This window comes from Thamnophis sirtalis, unplaced genomic scaffold, assembly GCF_051295495.1.
Source record: "Thamnophis sirtalis isolate CommonGarterSnake01/CBP01778 unplaced genomic scaffold, rThaSir2_p1.2 scaffold_3, whole genome shotgun sequence".
Taxonomy (NCBI): Eukaryota; Metazoa; Chordata; class Lepidosauria; order Squamata; family Natricidae; genus Thamnophis; species Thamnophis sirtalis.
In genome coordinates this window covers 147,370,696-147,388,705 of record NW_028261383.1, presented here as the reverse complement: position 1 = coordinate 147,388,705, position 18,010 = coordinate 147,370,696, and the positions used below count along the sequence as shown (strand labels likewise).

Below are 18,010 nucleotides of genomic sequence, written 5' to 3'. Positions count from 1 at the left end.
AGTTCCGCCTAACCACTTTAATGCCTACAGCTGGTATCAGTACTTAACTGATCTTGGCTGATCTCCTCTGCCCCCAAACTTAAGCAGTTATCTAGTTATTAGTTATTATCTAGTTATTATTTGGAATCTAGTTATTATTTGGAATGGAATTCCCCTAGGTACATTTTTTTAGTTAAGACTACCACAAAGACTTCATAGATATAGACTACATAGAACTCCTGATGAGTAACATCATGATTTGGGGGCATCTTTATTTTAAAAGCATTTCTGCATTACTTGCAAACCCATCCCTGATTTTACCTTTAAGTTATTACTTTTGGCAGGTTTAGAGGTTTGATGCCACCTGAAGTACATCCCTTCAAATTGCTAAGGAGAATTTCAAGTTATTCACTTGCCTAACTGCTTCAGGCATTTGGAAATTGCTTTATGTACAGAGATATCCTGCAATGTAACACATTTAATAATCTATCAACCACTCAAAGATTCTGGCTGAGTTTTTCCCCCCAAATTTCTTTTTTTGTAAAATTCTCTGTGTTCTGTCTTGTTGACTCAAACGATGGTTCAAAGTATCTTTCAAAAACTCAGCAACTCAACAATTTTATCATATGCAGTACAAAAGTCATTTGAGTCCATATTATTCCATATTATCATCACACACTAATATAGGTAGTCCGTGACCTATGACCAGGAGTGAAATGCTACCGGTTCGGACCAGTTCACCTGAACTAGTAGTAAAAATGCTACCTGTTCGCCCAAACCAGTAGTAAAAAAATGCATAGGTGGTATTTGCCGGCTCTCTGAACTACTCAAAATTACCACTACCAGTTCGCCAGAACCAGTCAGAACTGGCTGAATACCACCTCTGATCCATAGGTAAACAGAAAAATGCTAGATGGACAGAAACGTTTCAAAAAAAAGGCAGAGAAACAAAAATTGGTGAATAAAACATGAATAGTGAAGAGAATTAAAGAATATAAGGAAGACAATTGCCTTGGCTTTATTAACCACAACAAAGCCAGTGGTGGTGTAAATCATGCCAAATTGTGCAATATATTAAAGAAATGGGTGCATGGATGGATAAGCTGAACATCTGATTACTTTTATTAAGCCTGTTTACAATGAATCAAATGCTACTGCAAAACTACAATCGGAAAACAAACCCTGCTATCTTGAAAAAGGTAGGTTTGCAACAGGGAAAGGAGGGAGATAGATATTCCTGTATCTGCTTCACTTTTACAATGAATATATTATTTTAAGAAAGGAAATCCTGGAAGAGAAGACAGCTAAAATCAAATCAGGAAGTTTGAAAACCCAGCATGAGATATTTAGATGACACATCCTTGTTAGCTGAAAGTGAAGAAGAGAAGAGCTTATTATAAAAAATAAAAACGGGCATGAAAAATCTGGGTTATGTTAAATTTTAAATAAACAAAGATAATGTCAAGCATTTTAGTGAACTTACTAGTGAGGGAGAAGAAATGAAAGTGAACGTTTTGCTTTTTTGGGCTAAAGAAAGTATGCTAGAGAACTAAAGAGATTTATTCAAGAGAAAAATGACAAAGTTAGTAAAAATCAAAGAGCCTAAGGATGCTTTTATGACAAAATGATCAGATGACCTAAAAATGGTTGTGAAAATGGGACATTGAGAAAGAAGGTAGTTTCCTTTGAATTAATAGTCTAAAAAAGGTTAGTAAAAGAATCATGGAGTGTAAGAGGAATCAATCAATTGGCTCAAATAAAGAATACTTTACCCCCTTGAGGTGAAGATTAACAAGAAGAAATCCGCATTCCTTAGACAGGTTATGCGAGTGAATGTATTATTAATGTATTTATTTATTAGTGCTTATATGCCAGTTAAGCAGGATACTGAGTGATGAACTAGAAAAAGCTATTATGATTATTTATTTATTTATAGAATTTTTTAACAATACAGTGGGTGGTGTACAATATAATAAAAAGTTGAAAAGTGCTAAAAATAACCCAATTAAAATTAGAAAATCAAATAAAAAAGTTAAAAGTTAAAAACCAAGATTATGGGCAGCCTTTTCTACCCCATCAGCCACTCCCAATATAGTGGTCCCCTGTTGGGACCCCAAGCCAAGCAGCAAAGTGAAGATTTTAGGCTCTTCTGGAAGGCCAGGGATGTGTTGGCAGACTTCACCTTTGACAAGAGAATATCTTAGAGGGCAGAGACCATGCCAGCTGGTATTCTTTGGCTGATGGGATCCAAAGTTGATCTCTTCCACTGGAATAAGTGGGCCAGATTAATCCCACCAGGGTGAGATGGTTAGTAAGGCCAGGAGAGATAGAACAGGAAGGCAGCAGTTAAGATGGGAATGAATTGGATCAAAGAGATCACAGGAATGTCCTTGAAGGAGTTAAAATTACCACCGAAGAAAAGTTAAGATGGTGGGCATTTGTTCATACAGTTGCCAGAGGTCAGGTCTGACTCTGTAGCACCTAACTAACTTAATGTTCCATAGAACCATTTAAAAATGGCAATCCCGCTTGCTTGACTAACCCCACTTGCTTCCTAAAATATCACCAATATATTTTGATTTGGTATTCACTAAACTGCCACATTGATCTTTCTGCTGAAGCTGAAGATTAGTCTGCAATCTTCCAAAGTTTTACTAAACTGCTCTTACATGAGACATATGTTCCCTCTTTTGACTCTTTCCTCTGAGGCTTAATGTTCTGTTAAATTTACCGCACTTCAGTGCTTATTATCTTTGTGCCAACATGCTTAAAATTGACCTGTGCTATTTTCCAGTAAAAATCGCTAGCATGTATCGCAGATACCTGTAGAGTTTTAGAGGTACAAGTTTCAGCCGAAAGAAAATATGCTAGAATTCAGTCATTTTGCATATGCAAAATACCCATAGAAGTATGGGAATAAAACAGACACTGAGGGCTTGCATTCAATATATTTTTCTTCTTGATTATGGTAATTAGTATTAATTACTGCATGGATATCAATGTAGTTAGAAGCCCTTCTCTAAGCATTATGCAAGAGGCTATTTACATATGAATTTCTTGACAAAATTAAGTACTTGTTTTCCTTTCTTCCATCTCCCTTCAGAAAAGCTTTCTGATGGTTTTATTTGAAAATCCACAATAGCAAACTTAGCACACTTCAAACACTTTCAAGCCTGTAGAATTCTTTATGCCACTAACCTCTCCAGGAAAAAAAACTAGATTAATTTGATAAATCAAAGCATTTGTGCCAATTATTACAAATAGCATATGTCAAATCATAGCTAACCCAAGTCAGAATCAGCATCGCCAAAAAGGCATTCAGAGTTGTTAACCTAATCTCACAAAGCTTCTCCTCCAGTAATATTGTATTGCTAACTAGGGCAAACAAAACCTTTGCTAGACCAATTCTCAAATACAGCTCATCTGTCTGGAATCTGCACTGTATATCGGACATTAATACAATTGAGCGCGTCCAGAGGTATTTTACAAGAAGAGTACTACGGTACACTCCTCTGCTCACAACAGAATACCTTACACCACCAGGCTTGAAATTTTGGGCTTGGACAACCTAGAACTACCCTGCCTATGGTTGCACTTAAAGTGTAGTACACAAAATTATCTGCTACAATGTCCTACCAGTCAATGACTACTTCAACTTCAACTGCAATAATACAAGAGCACACAACAAACACAAACTCAATGTAAACCGCTCCCAACTTGATTGCAGAAAATACAACTTCAGCAACAGAGTGGTCAATGCTCGGAATGCACCACCTGACTCTGTTAGATGAGTTCTGAAAAGCCTACACAGTAGCTTTTCTATAGCCAAACTATTTTGTGAAATGTGGTTATGCCCATATCTTTCCTTCAAAACAAACATTTTACGTTCTCTAAAATTCTCTATAGTAGTAACTGTAGTTGTGATCTCCAATTACATCCATGTAAAGTGAAATATGGTATTGCTTTACAGCAGATTCTTAGTCCCCCCCCCCCCCCAAGGCTAATACTGGTTTTATAATTATTGTCAATTATTGGCTATTTTATAAAATTCATTTGAATATTTTTCTCTCTCTCACTTTTGAAAAGAAAAATCTGTCCACTTATCACAATATGAAAAGCTGGTGCATCAGTGTCAGGAGTCCAAGACATGAATAATACCTTTTAAAAAACCTCTGCTGACTTTGTTATATCATCTACTGAACTTTGGAAAGTAAGGAAAATGATCACCATCAATTATAATAACATCCTTTGACAAGGCTGCAATTATTATTTTTCTCCTTTTTTAAAAAAAGCGTAAGTTTTGTTCCATGATGCCAAAAGAAATGGCAGGCATTAATTGACTTATCACCAGGCAGTGATAAATGGTACTGAATGTAAAGTAGTTATTCATCTTTAGCTGAATAAACTGTTTTGTTGCTACAATGTCTCAAGTGTTACGGAAAGAATAACAATAGGATATTCAAAGAGAGTTTTATAAATATTTGCAATAGGATGTGTTATAAAGAAATATATCACGATGCCGCATTTACATACAAGAAATGCCAATCTAAAGTTCTAAAATATATATATATATATATATATATATATATATATATATATATATATATATATATATATATATATATATATATATATATATATATATATATATATATATATATATATATATATATATATATTCTGAGGTTTTCGCGGGTGTTAGTATGTAGGTCTCTAGTTGTTCGGGTTTTCTCCCGCGTAGAATTGGAGATGTCTTGGCGACGTTTTGACGAAGTCTCATTCGTCATCTTCAGGCTGCTTCAGACTACTTCAGGTTTGGTGTTTCCAGGAGTAGATCTACCAAACCTGAAGTAGTCTGAAGCAGCCTGAAGATGACGAATGAGACTTCATCAAAATGTCGCCAAGACATCTCCAATTCTACGCGGGAGAAAACCCGAACAACTAGAGACCTACATATATATATATATATATATATATATATATATATATATATATATATATATATATATATATATATATATATATATATATATATATATATATATATATATATATATATATATATATATATATATATATATATATATATATATATAATGTTATATTTATGCTGATAAATAAATAAAGGGAGACTAGTATAGATCTATTTCAAGCTATTTAGCTCTCATCAGCTAGCCATACCCTATGTTGGGAATCGAACCTGTGCTCTATTGCCTCTCAGGCAGATGTGTTAACCATTGAGCTACAAGGCTCGACTCCTTATCAGCCAGCCAGGGTGAGAGGTATATATTTAAGGGTATAGCTAGCTGATGAGAGCTAAATAGCTTGAAATAGATCTATACTAGTCTCCCTTTATTTATTTATCAGCATAAATATAACAAATGTAACAAAAAGGCAACAGTAAAAAATATTGGGTTTCTGTCTGGATGGTCTCTTGTGTGTATATAAAACATATATATGTTTTATAATATGAAAGAGAAATATGAAAAGTGAAATATAAAGTATAAAAAGTGAAAAAGTAGGGTTGAGTCTTAACATCAGGTAAAGAAAGATAATGACAACAGCTGTTGATGGATATGAGATGTTTATAATCAACAAAGAAATTGAATTAGTTTGAGAATTTATCTCCCTTGGATCAAAAATTGTTCATGATGGTAGTTTTACTCCTAAAATTAAACAAAGAATAACCTTACAATGTTTAACATGAGTAAGATATGGAAAAAACAGAGATATTGAAATAAATACAAAAAACGGACTAGATTAGGCAGGGCTGTCAAACTCCCAGACCGTGGGCTGGATGCGTCATGCTTTGGCCACACCCATGCCCGGTTTAGTGAAGGGGAAAAAAAATCTCCTGCTACATCATGTGACCCTGCCGTAATGATGTGAGTTTGACATCCCTGAGTTAGAGCAATAGTCTTTCCTAAAATGATGTATGGGTGTGAGAATTGGATACTAACAATAGTTGATCGAAGAAGAATTGATGCTTTTGAACTGCGATGCTGGTGTAAATTATTGCAGCCAGAACAACTAATAGAATTGTGCTGAATTATATAAAATCGGAAACATCACTAGAAACCAAAATCACAAGATTACATCTGACTTACTTTGGTCATGTAATGCATGCAAATTCATTCAGGAAGTCAATGACCCTAGGAATGGTTAGTGGAACAAGAAGGAGGGGCAAGCAAAGAATACACTGGCTTGATAACATCAAAACTGATACAAAGATGTACATTCAACAACTGGATGAGGCTGTGCTTGACGGGGTAGCATGGAGAGCACTTGCCTATCAAGTTGCCAAAAATCAGACACAACTGAATGGTTTAAATAACATCAAAAGAACAAACTCTTGGCCTTTTCCTCAGCCTGAGAGAGTGTGCAGTTCTAATGATTTTTCTTTTCAGTTATGGATACAGTATGAACTGTAGTTTCCAATGTAGATTAAGAGTCCCCCCCCCCCCCCCAAAAAAAACAACTCCGGGGTTTCTCGCCCGTTCCAACTGGTTCGGTTGGAACAGGGCCGGCGGTGTCCTCGTGCATGCGCGCAGTGCACGCATGCATACTAGCGTCTGTGCGATGCTCCAGCTGCTCCTGGAGGATCGCGCAGGTGCTGTATGCGTCCTGCGCATGCGTGGAAGCACAGAACTCGTCAAAACCGGGTAAGGAGCACGAGCGGGCGGGTGGGCCCTTCGCCGTTCCCGGAAGTTACTTACTTCCGGGTTCGCCGACCAACCGGTTCGCGGGGACCGCCGCGAACCGGTTGAAACCCACCCCTGCTCCAAACCCAAACCACTCAGCATGTCCTCAGAAATATCTGTAAATTATCTCTCAGCAGGAACTGCATTCTGCCACCCAAGCCTATTCCAGACTTTTAAGATCAGTAGGCACGGCCATTTCCTTGCTCCAGCAGCAATCAAAGGTATATTTGGAAGGAAATCAGAGAGGGATTTCTTGGTCTCAGCTGTTCTAGCAACAAACAAACATATTTTTATTTGGATATCCATTTGGTACTTTCCTAGTTTGGTATGGGCTATACTTTTTAATCAATACATTTCAAGAATGTTTTACACTTTCAACTATGACACACTATGCATTCTACTGAATTATAAAACATGCCTAACCATTGTCAAGTAGAGTAACAATTATCAAGCAATTCCTTTGATTTTGCACCAATATCTGATATGCAAAACCATTTTTGTAAAGATTTTGAAAATACACTCAGTTTAATTGTCAAGACTTGGTTGTATTTATACACGGCATTAAATTATGGCTATTTCTTTGGCATAATGCATTATGGAAACCCAGCAAACTGGGTTTTTAAAACTTTTTTTTTAAGCTTAGCATGTGGTGAAAATTCAGCCGTGTGGTTTATTCAATAAATTGTGGTTAAATAAATAATGGTTAGCCATGAGATAAGTTTCAGTATGCGCTCTTGTTATGATCTTCTGCTTCATGTTTTTAAAATTCTTCTTCCTGTTGATCCAAATTACACATTTACTTTTCCCTTGGCAATTTGTTTTATGGTATGTTCCTCAGATTTATTCTATCTTATGTCCCAACTCTTTTTTTTAAAGACATGCGGTTTTATTTCTCATGACTTCTGTGTAACATTTGAAACTCGAGACAGTGCTGCTCTCCTGTGTTCAAGCTTTGATTTCAGAATTCATTAAATGACCTAATCTGGACAAGCTACAGCTGCATCCAAAATGGAAAATTTCATTTTGAGTACAAATCCGATTCCTTTCTCTGCAGCTTGAGCAAGAAATGCTCCTACTTCATTTCATTTCATTTGTGAAGTAACGCTGGAAAATCTATAGGGAAACCTATCAAATGCATGAGCCCTTCAAGATTTCTTTTAATAGGTTCCTGGACTTGCTGAAAGCTGCCTAAAATTGCAAGAGCCCTACCTTTCGCAATCTGCTTCAGTGATTTTTCAAATGCCGACTCTCACAAAATATTTCTAAAACAGCTTGTTTATTAAAGAACACCTAGAATCTGTGGTATACTAAATGCACAGATTCAGTTTATGTTCTGTATTCTGCAGAATTGATACATACCCCATAGCTGATGAGGAGGTACGGTAATGCCTAATATAGGCCTATAAGTAATGTGCTCTACATGGGGCAGCCCTTGAAGAATGTTCGGAGACTTCAGCTGGTCCAGAATGCAGCCGCGCGAGCGATTGTGGGTGCGCCACGGTACACCCACATTACATCTATCCTCCGCGAGCTGCACTGGTTACCTATTGGTCTCCGGATACGCTTCAAGGTGCTAGTTATTACTTATAAAGCCCTACATGGTGTTGGACCTGGGTACTTGAGAGACCGCCTCCTGCCAATTACCTCCCATAGACCCATTAGATTCCACAGATTAGGCCTCCTCCGAATTCCATCTGCTGGCCAATGCCGGCTGTCGACCACTCGGAGGAGGGCCTTCTCTGTGGCTGCTCCGGCCCTTTGGAACGAGCTTCCCGTGGAGATTCGGACCCTCACCACCCTTTAGGCCTTTCCGACAGCCGTTAAGGCCTGGCTGTCCCAGCAAGCCTGGGGTTGAGTCCCCCCCCCCGCTACTCGAATTTGCTGTGCTTGCTGTGTTTTTTAAATTGTTGTATCACTGTCCTGTTTGTCTTACTTTCTGTATTTGTTTTCCCCTTCCCCTGGTTTTTGTTCAGCCGCCCTGAGTCCCTTCGGGGAATAGGGCGGCTTACAAATCGAATAAATACCAAATGTACTGTAAGTATTTTACTTTATTTGAAAGGACATATTAGTAGTGGAAGAAAAAGGGGTCTTAAAAGCTTCCCTGCCAAACCACCATTACTTAATTTTTTACTGAACAACTTTTCATAAGTTTCCAGGAAATATTCCGGTTAGTGGATCTCACTTTGAAAACAACTGCTATATTGCGGCAAAGCTACTATTCAATCTCTGTATTATTGTTTCAGATAGTTCAAAACAGATCATCCCCACCAGTAATGCAAATTTGTTCTCCTAAATATAAACAAATTTTATGCAAAATAAATTACGCGGATTAAGCAAATAAACTCAGGTACGCTTGGTGTAGTCCAGCTGCAGAATGTTGGTTTTCGAATTGCAGACTTAAGTGCTGGATTGCTGGATTGCAAACCATTTCTGAAAGCAATGATATAAACATGCCCCCTCTCATAGTTTAACTTCTCCCCCAAGAATTTTCAATGCATTGACATACCTCCCCAGAAAAAGCTTGTCCATTCAACAGATGTTCTGATCCCTGGCTGTCTTCACTGCCAAAATGTAACCTTATTTCTTCTAGTCGGTGACTGTATGTCATGGGCCCTCCAGAGATATTCACCAGATGTTCTTTATCCAGGCGTAGAGAAACATGCCTCCCAGTATTATACATTGTTCCACTGACCTAAACAAAACAGAATATAAAAGAATGATATATAAAACATTTTTCAAAAAAAAGTTGGGAAGAAATTAACAATCTTTTAAATCAGTATTTCTCAACCGTGGCAACTTAAAGGTGTGTGAACTTCAACTCCCAGAATAATTCTACATTTCTTAAAGTTGTCAAGTCCACATGTCTTAAAGTGGTCAAGATTGGGAAACATTGTTTTAAGGGCTTCTTCTTTTCTGCTTGGAACATACACCAAATTATTTTAATCTACACATATTTCATATAAAATGACCGTTGTCTTACCTGAACGGTCCTTCTATGGGTGCTGCGAAGGGAATCCAATCATGGGTTAACTTAGCCTTCTAGCCTTGAGACTGAGTATGCAAATATCAAAGTTACGCCTCCTCTGACTGGACTTCCGTTTCCTCCCCAGTTCTTATTACGAAGTCCACCGAAGAAGCATTATGTCAATCCTCAAACAAGCCGCAAGTCATCCGGCACTACGGAGTCAAGTCCAGTCAGTAACAAGTCAGAGAGTCACAGTCAAAATGGAGCCCTGACCAGCCGAAGCTGCGGGCGGGTTTGGATTCCCTTCGCAGCACCCATAGAAGGACCGTTCAGGTAAGACAACGGTCATTCTCCTGTGTGCTGCTCCGGGAATCCAATCATGGGATATATCAAAGCAATGAACTCCCAGGGCGGGAGCTAGGCTGGTCAGGCTCCTCCGCAGACGGAAGGACCCTTTGCAACACTCTCCGCCCAAAGGACGCCTCGGCCGAGGCGAAGACATCAATCTTGTAGTGGCGAATAAAAGGCGAGGGGGATGCCCAAGTGGCCGCCCTGCAAATCTCTTCCACAGACGCTTGCGTCGCCCAGGCCGCTGTGGTGGCCGCACTCCTGGTGGAATGAGGAGTGATTCGCCTTGGAACCGGTCTGGAGTGGGTGTCATACGCCAACGCAATGCAAGCTTTCAACCATCGGCCGATGGTGTGGGAGGACACCTTCTGTCCCATTGAAGATGGCTGGAAGGAGACGAACAGGGCCTCCGATCTTCGGAACGACGCCGTGCGCTTCACATAGCGACGAAGAGCCCTGCGCACATCCAGATGGTGCCACTGACGTTCCCGCGGATGAGACGGGTGAGGACAAAAGTCCGGCAGGACAAGTTCTTGAGTTCTGTGAAACAACGAGTTTATCTTTGGAAGAAAGGTCGGATCCAACCGAAGTACTACCTTGTTCGGGTGGAAGATGCAAAGATCTGCACGAACCGAAAGGGCTGCTAGCTCCGACACCCTCCTGGCCGATGTTATGGCCACCAGGAAAGCCGTCTTGAGTGTCAGCAAGCGGAGGCTGATGGAATGTAGAGGCTCAAAGGGGGCAGCTGTAAGGGCCCTGAGAACCAAGGTCAAATCCCACGTGGGATAACGATGTACCGTCGGCGGTCGTAAGTTGGAAGCACCCTTAAGGAAGGTTCGAACTCGCAAGTGCTGGGATAAGGAGCGGCCTTGGCCACCCCCGACCACCGTTGACAAGGCTGTGACCTGCCGGCGAAGTGTGTTTGGTGCCAACCCCTTGTTGAGGCCGGACTGCAAGAAATCCAGAACCTGGGGCACCGAGGCCTTGATGGGATCGACCCCGGTGCGTCGGCACCAGCGGCAGAAGGCCTGCCAGGTAGCTTCGTAAATACGGGTAGTCGACGGGCGACGGGCCGCTTGAATTGTAGAGATGACTTCGTCTGAATAGTGGAGGGCCGCTAGCATCTCCCGCTCACGTGCCACACGGCTAACTGCAACAGCTGAGGGCCCGGGTGCCGGAGAGCCCCTTGGTGGAGCTGAATCTTGTCGTCCGGGATCCTCCAAGGACGCGAAACGGACAGATGGACGAGGTCTGCGTACCAGGGACGTCTGGGCCACATTGGAGCGACCAGCAGCACTTCCGCCTGTTCTGTCAAGATCTTCTGAATGACCGACGGAAGGATCGGGAGAGGAGGAAAGGCATAGAGAAGGCCGGCCGGCCAACGGCTGCGTAGAGCGTCTACCCCCTCCGCCCCCGGAGCCTGGTATCGGGAGTAAAACCGGGGAAGTTGTGCGTTGTGCGGGTGAGCGAACAGATCCACCTCGGGCAGGCCGAAGCGGCGAGAGAGCTCCTGGAAGAGAATGGGGTGGAGCTGCCACTCCCCCTGATCCACAGTCGCTCTGCTCAGCCAGTCCGCCTGAGTGTTGGCTTCGCCCGAGATGTGCTCCGCCCGAATCGATGAGAGCCTGGGCTCCGCCCAATGGAACAACCTTTCCGCTTCCAGCATCAGAGCTCTGGACTGCGTTCCCCCTTGGCGGTTGATGTGAGCCTTGGAGGCCACATTGTCGGTCAGGATTAACACATGGTGATGAGATACAATGTCCCGAAATTCCAGGAGAGCCAGACGGATGGCCCGCAACTCCAGCCAGTTTATGCTGTTCGCCAGCTCCTGATCCGACCATCGACCTTGGGCCACCTTGTCCAGGGCATGGGCCCCCCATCCGAATAAGCTGGCGTCCGTTGTAACTTGAACTCGGTCCGGCTCCTTGAATGGACATCCCCTGAGGAGCCTGGACGACATCCACCAATGCAGGGACCGCCTGGCCTTGCCCGGGAGCTGCACCTTGATGTGGGAATGACTGGTATGCGCTCTTTGGAAGGGCAGCAGGAACCACTGGAGAGGACGCGCATGGAACTTGGCCCAGGGCACCACGCTGATGCAGGAGATCATCTTCCCTAGCAGTTTGGAAAGCGACAGCAGCGGTACTCGCCGATGGGATAGCGCATGATGCGCTAGGCGGTATATGCTCTGCCTCCTTTCCGGGGACAGGAAAACCTCGCACGACATCAAGTTGATGGTGGTTCCCAGATGAAGGAGGGACGTGGTTGGGCGCAGGTGGCTCTTGGGCAGATTGAGGACAAAGCCATGGTCCCGCAATGCGTCCATCGTGACCTGTAGGTCTCGGAGGGCCTGATCTCGAGAGGACGACAGCACCAACACGTCGTCCAAATAACAATTGATGCGTATTGGAATTGAGCGAAGGGAGGCTGCCAATACTGCCAGAAGCTTGGTGAACGTGCGCGGGGCCGAGGAAAGGCCGAATGGCAAGGCCCGGTATTGATAATGACGGCCGTTGAAGTGAAACCGCAGGAACTTCCGATGTGCCGGATGAATGGGCACATGGAGGTACGCTTCTTTGATGTCTATGGAAGTCATCATGTCGCCTTGGCGGATGGAAGCCAATATGCTCTTTAGAGAGTGCATTTTGAATTTTTGGTATTTGATATACTGATTGAGCTGTTTCAAATCTAGGATTGCCCTCCATCCCCCGGAGTTCTTTGGTACTAGGAACAAGATGGAATAAAACCCTAGGCCTCCCTGCCCTTTGGGAACTTGTTCTATGGCCCTGATGGTGAGAAGATGAGATATCTCGGTGTCCATAAGGCGCCGCTTTGACGGGCACCTGGGCACAGGGCACCTGATGAACCTCCTCGGGGGGATGGATAGAAATTCTAGCGTGAGACCCAAACTCACTACTTGAAGGGCCCAGGCGTCTGACGTGAGCTCCGCCCACCGGTGGGCGAAGGCCAAGAGACGTCCTCCTATGGGCCCTACCTCCTGCGAGTCAGCGGTATCTGCGAAAGGATCGGTTGCCCGCTCCTCGGAATGACCGTCTACTCTGCGCCTGACTCTGCTGGCGCCCCCTGTCTCTGGCCCCGGCTCGGTCCTGGCCACGGTCCTGTGCCTGGGAGAACCCCCTGGTATAGTTGGGGACATAGGGGGCAGAGGTAAACCCCGAGTCCCCAGACCGAAAGGGCTGCCGTCTACCATAAGGCTGTGGCCTTCTGGCCACACGGGCACTTGTGGAGGGAAGCACCCTACGTCTGTCCCGAGTCTCAATGAGAATTGGATCCAGCACTGAACCAAACAAGGCCCCGCCCTTAAAGGGCGTGGATGCTAGACGCCACTTGGATTTGATATCAGCTTGCCAGTGGCGGAGCCAGAGCAAACAGCGAGAAGCCACATTGGAAGCCACGGCTCGGGAAGCAAACTTTGCCGCGCTAAGGGTGGCATCAGCAGAAAACTCTAGGGCCGCTATCAGTTTGGTGACATCCTGATGGAGGCGCAGTTCCTCCGGATCCAGCCTTTCCTGTAGCTGTCTCAGCCAAACTAAAGAAGTCCTATTAAAGAAGGAAGCTGCAGTGGCTGATCGCAAGGCCCACGCTGCTGCCTGATGAGTCTTGCGAAGGACCGATTCGGCCTTGCGGTCCTCGGCCTTCAATCCTTCCGAAATTTCAGAAGGAATTAACGCCGGTGAAGCAAGAGCAGCTATGGGAGCATCCACTGTGGGAAACTGCAGGAGGGCCTCCAACTCTGGGGAAGATGTGAAAAGCTTCCTATCACCAGACCCAGGGGGCTTAACCGCGGTCGGCTCATCCCACTGCTTTTGGATCAAATCAAGAAAAAGCTTGGGAGATGGGATAAAATCCTGCAGAGCCACCTGCTCAGCAAAGAGCCGCTCGGTGGCATCCAGGCCCACAGCAGCACTTTCTGCAGAAATTGCCTCCCCCATGTGGGTGGTAGTCTTGGCCTTATATAGCAGGGATTTGAAAAGAGTGTGCCTGAAAAGCCCAGGGGGCAGAGGCTGGTCCACAGGAAGGCCCTCGTCACCAGAGAGTTCCCTATCCTGGATTTCACCTTCCTCCACTAAAGGAGACTGTGCGCTAAACACAGAGTGTAAAGGGGAAGGAGGATCAGTTTGCAGAATGGAAGAATCCCCTTGTACTGCTTGGGGAGCCAGGCCTGAGTAGGCCAGAGTAGGCCTGGAGACCTGGGATCTACGTGCTAATTCCGCATCCACCCCTCTGGAAATAGCCTCTGAGATCATGCTGTAGAATTCAGCAGAAAGGCCCAAATCCTGGCCCTCCAGAGGCCTGAGGCCTGCAGCTGTGGGGGTGAACGTGGCAGAGGGCCCAGCGCGTGGAGGTGAACGAAGAGAAGCCCCACTAGCCTCCGAAATAATTGGGGGAGAACGAGGCCCGAAAGCCCCTACCTCAGGAATAGGGCCCTGGGGAAGCTGAATATCAGGAGACCAACCCTGCTCAACAACCCTCACCGGAGACACAGGCTGCTGAACCAAAACCGGAGGGGAAGAAATGGGAGCCCCAGATGCCTTGGGGGGAACTTTGGCCTTGTCCTTGCGCTTGTGCGACTTATCCCGAACAGTAGATGAGGCTCGAGGCCTACTAGTAGAGGCCCTGGTCGCGGCCCTGTTGGGCCCAGGGCTGGCCCCTCCCTCGCCAGGGGAGCGGGGCTCAGAAACTGGCCGGACAGTACCTTGCAATTGATCAGCCATGATATGAATTTGAAAGAGCTCAATCAGCGAGACAAAGGAATGCAATTGAAAGCACTTCGCCAAGAACGCCACGTGGAAGCAGAGACCAAGAGAAGCGACCTCCTCCCTGAGTCAGCAAACTCGAGTGAGGGAAAAGGGAGGGGCGGAAGCAGTGCGCAGACTCAAGCGCGCGAACAAAATCTGCCTTCTCATCCCAGGCGTTAGAGCGCATGCGTGAAAAGCGCTTCCAAATAAGGTCACCGGCTTCAAAGGCGCGAAATTCAAAGGAACCGCAGGGGAAATTCCCAAACAGCCGATCCATGTAATCCTCCGGCAGCCGCTCCAGCGAGGGCACAAAGGAGGGAGGCGGGGAGGGGGGGAGACCCGCTCCGACAAGCCAAAGCCTCGGATCTGACCGCGCCCGCGGGCGGGTGCTATCCGGCAGGGGTGGCAGCGCTGGGAGACTCAGCTTCCTTGCGCGCTGATGATAAGGGAGGGCAGGCGGAGAACGCCCCACTCCAGCTGCAGCGATCCGATATCCCTTTAAGGGAAATAGCGAGGGAGGAATCTGCTGACAGCAATCTGCCGCTTTACCTCCAATCCAGCAAGAAATCCACAGTGAAAAACCAAGTAATTTCATCCTTAACCCTGAAATATTAGCAATTAATCAAGAGAGCGTTGAAAATAAGTCTCGTAGGCTTGACTGAGTAATAAGGACTGGGGAGGAAACGGAAGTCCAGTCAGAGGAGGCGTAACTTTGATATTTGCATACTCAGTCTCAAGGCTAGAAGGCTAAGTTAACCCATGATTGGATTCCCGGAGCAGCACACAGGAGAATCTGCAAGATACATGTGCATATTAGCTGAGGGTGTATGGGAAACACGATAAATATTATGTGTTTGCCTCTAAATAAGTAAGAATGTGAAAGCATTCCTTCGCTCAGAATGAAATCATTGCTTCATTAACAAATTTTGGGCCGCAGAAAGGTGAGTATTTGCATGAAAATATAAATTATTTACAATATACTTAAACAGTGGGAAAAAAAAACTAATTCATTCTTGCTGAAAATATCATTGTGTGTGATGTGTGTGTGTGTTGCATTTGTGCTGATAAATAAATAAAGGGAGACTAGTATAAATCTATTTCAAGCTATTTAGCTCTCATCAGCTAACCATACCTAAAGAACTAAAAAGCTTGAAATAGATCTATACTAGTCTCCCTTTATATATTTATCAGCACAAATGCAACACAAATGTAACAAAGGCAACAGTAAAAACAATGGCTTTCTGTCTGGATGGTCTCTTGAGATGAGCCGATAGACAGAGAAAGGAAGCAGTATGCTTCCTCCCATATTTGGGCATACCAGGGGTTGTGACACAATACATACTTACTTGGAAGACACAAGGATCCCCAAAAATAGGAAATGACACTATTTTTTGGGCCCTTAGCAACTTTGGATGAAAAATGTTATGCCAACTATGACTGTTTCAACATAACTAATTGAATTCCTTTGTCCAAGATGTATTGACCCTATAGCATTAACATAAGACATGACCCTAATACTGAATGATCGCTCCTATAATGAAGGACAATAGGGTTAGGTCTGTATACATGACCTGTGAATGATCACACTCTCTGGACTTTATAGCAGGGTCATAGAACATCTGAGTAAGTTGCAGTATAAAAGTCAAGTATGCTCATCCAAGTCATACTAGCAAAACAAAAGATGAGTAGTAAGTAAAAGACTTTCTACTGTTTATTAGTTTCATTTCAAAAGAAGATGATGCTGATGGAGGAGAGTCAAAGCAACAAAGTAATGTATGTATGTATGTATGTATGTATGTATGTATGTATGTATGTATGTATATATGTTGCGCACACTGAAACTGGCAGTAATGCTGGCAGAAATCCAATCCTGAGGATAAGGCTCACTTTATGAAAGAGCAAAAAACAAACACATTCTGTACCATTTCAGCAGGATGTTGGCCTTTAGGGAGCAACCATTATAGGTAGCTGGTTGTTGTTGTTATGGTTTGATTTTAATAATTGCATTTCAGAGTTCTTGTTCACCTTATAGAGCAGTGATGGCTAACCTTTTCAGAGCGAGTGCCCAAAGCACTCCCGAACCCCCAAAATGCAATGCGTGCACGGCCCACATGCATGCGCCCTGCCCACTGTGTATGCAAACCCCCACATGTGCCCCACCCCATGTGCATGCATGCGCAGCCCACACATGCACCCCCACATGTGCATGTGCCCCCTACACATGCACGCACCCGCATGCACCCCACCCCCTGTGCATGCATGGCAGAGACTCGATAACCAGCTGGCCGGCAGGAGGCACATGCACATGTGTGTCACCTGTAGCATGCGTGCCATAGGTTTGTCATCACAGTTATAGAGTCTGTCAGAATTGGAATATTCTATAGGTGTTGTTAATAAACAATAAAGTGCTTTTAAAATGGAAACTAGGTGGCTTTCAGGTTATTCTGTAAAGGTGAACCCCAGACATCTGCCTTCAAATCTCCCCAGGATGGCGTTGCCCTGAGTTTAAGTCAAATATCTACCATTCTTGAAAACTGCCTCATAAAGCTACTCACTTCTGTGACTTGAGGCTTAGAAATAGATAATGGCCATGCATGCACGCACACATGCACTCTCTCTCTAACACACATTGTTCACATAGTAAAAAGCTTGTTACTAAATTACTCTGAATCACATTTTTCAGCACTTCTTGGGAGCAAAAAAACTTAGGCTGAATAGTTACAGAACATTAGATTACAATAATTTATATTAATCAGAGGAAAGTCTACCAACAGTATGCTTTGCTAGGCTTTAATTTGCAAGGAACGCCTTGCCAATTACACACTATACTTTATAGTTCACTGGCATCATAATAATTAGCACTGCTGCAGTGTAATTTGATCTGTAGTAAGTAATTCCTGTCCTTAAAGGTCTTATTTTGTTGCTTATTTCCTTGTAAAAAATGTTATATTATAGAGATTTTTTGTAAGAGAAGTTAAGAACAGCCATAAAGAGTTTTGCCTCATTAATCTGACAGGTGAGTTTTATGGCCTTTTTTAAATTTCAAATCAGAATGAATTCAGTTTCTATTTGTCACATAAAGTCACATTTATTAATAACCGAAGGAAAAAAATACCTTCACAACGAGCAGAACAATTTTTTATTTGCCCTCTGGTTTACTGTCTTGATATTAATGCATACAGTAAATATCTAAAGATTAACTTTAAACATTATTTGAAGTTTGCCTTACTCTGTTGATAGCATTATTCAGGCTCTTG

The 18,010-nt window shown here is 43.6% G+C and overlaps 1 protein-coding gene across 2 annotated transcripts in view; it reads right to left on the bottom strand.

Annotated features, from left to right (window-relative positions):
* Positions 1-18,010, bottom strand: part of CA10 (carbonic anhydrase 10 (inactive)) — a 400,894-nt gene that overhangs the window by 67,630 nt on the left and 315,254 nt on the right. For both annotated transcript variants that reach the window (XM_087710338.1, XM_087710339.1), the window contains exon 5: positions 9,187-9,372. In XM_087710338.1, coding sequence (XP_087566464.1) covers positions 9,187-9,372 — 186 coding nt within the window. The remainder of the gene's footprint in view (positions 1-9,186; positions 9,373-18,010) is intronic.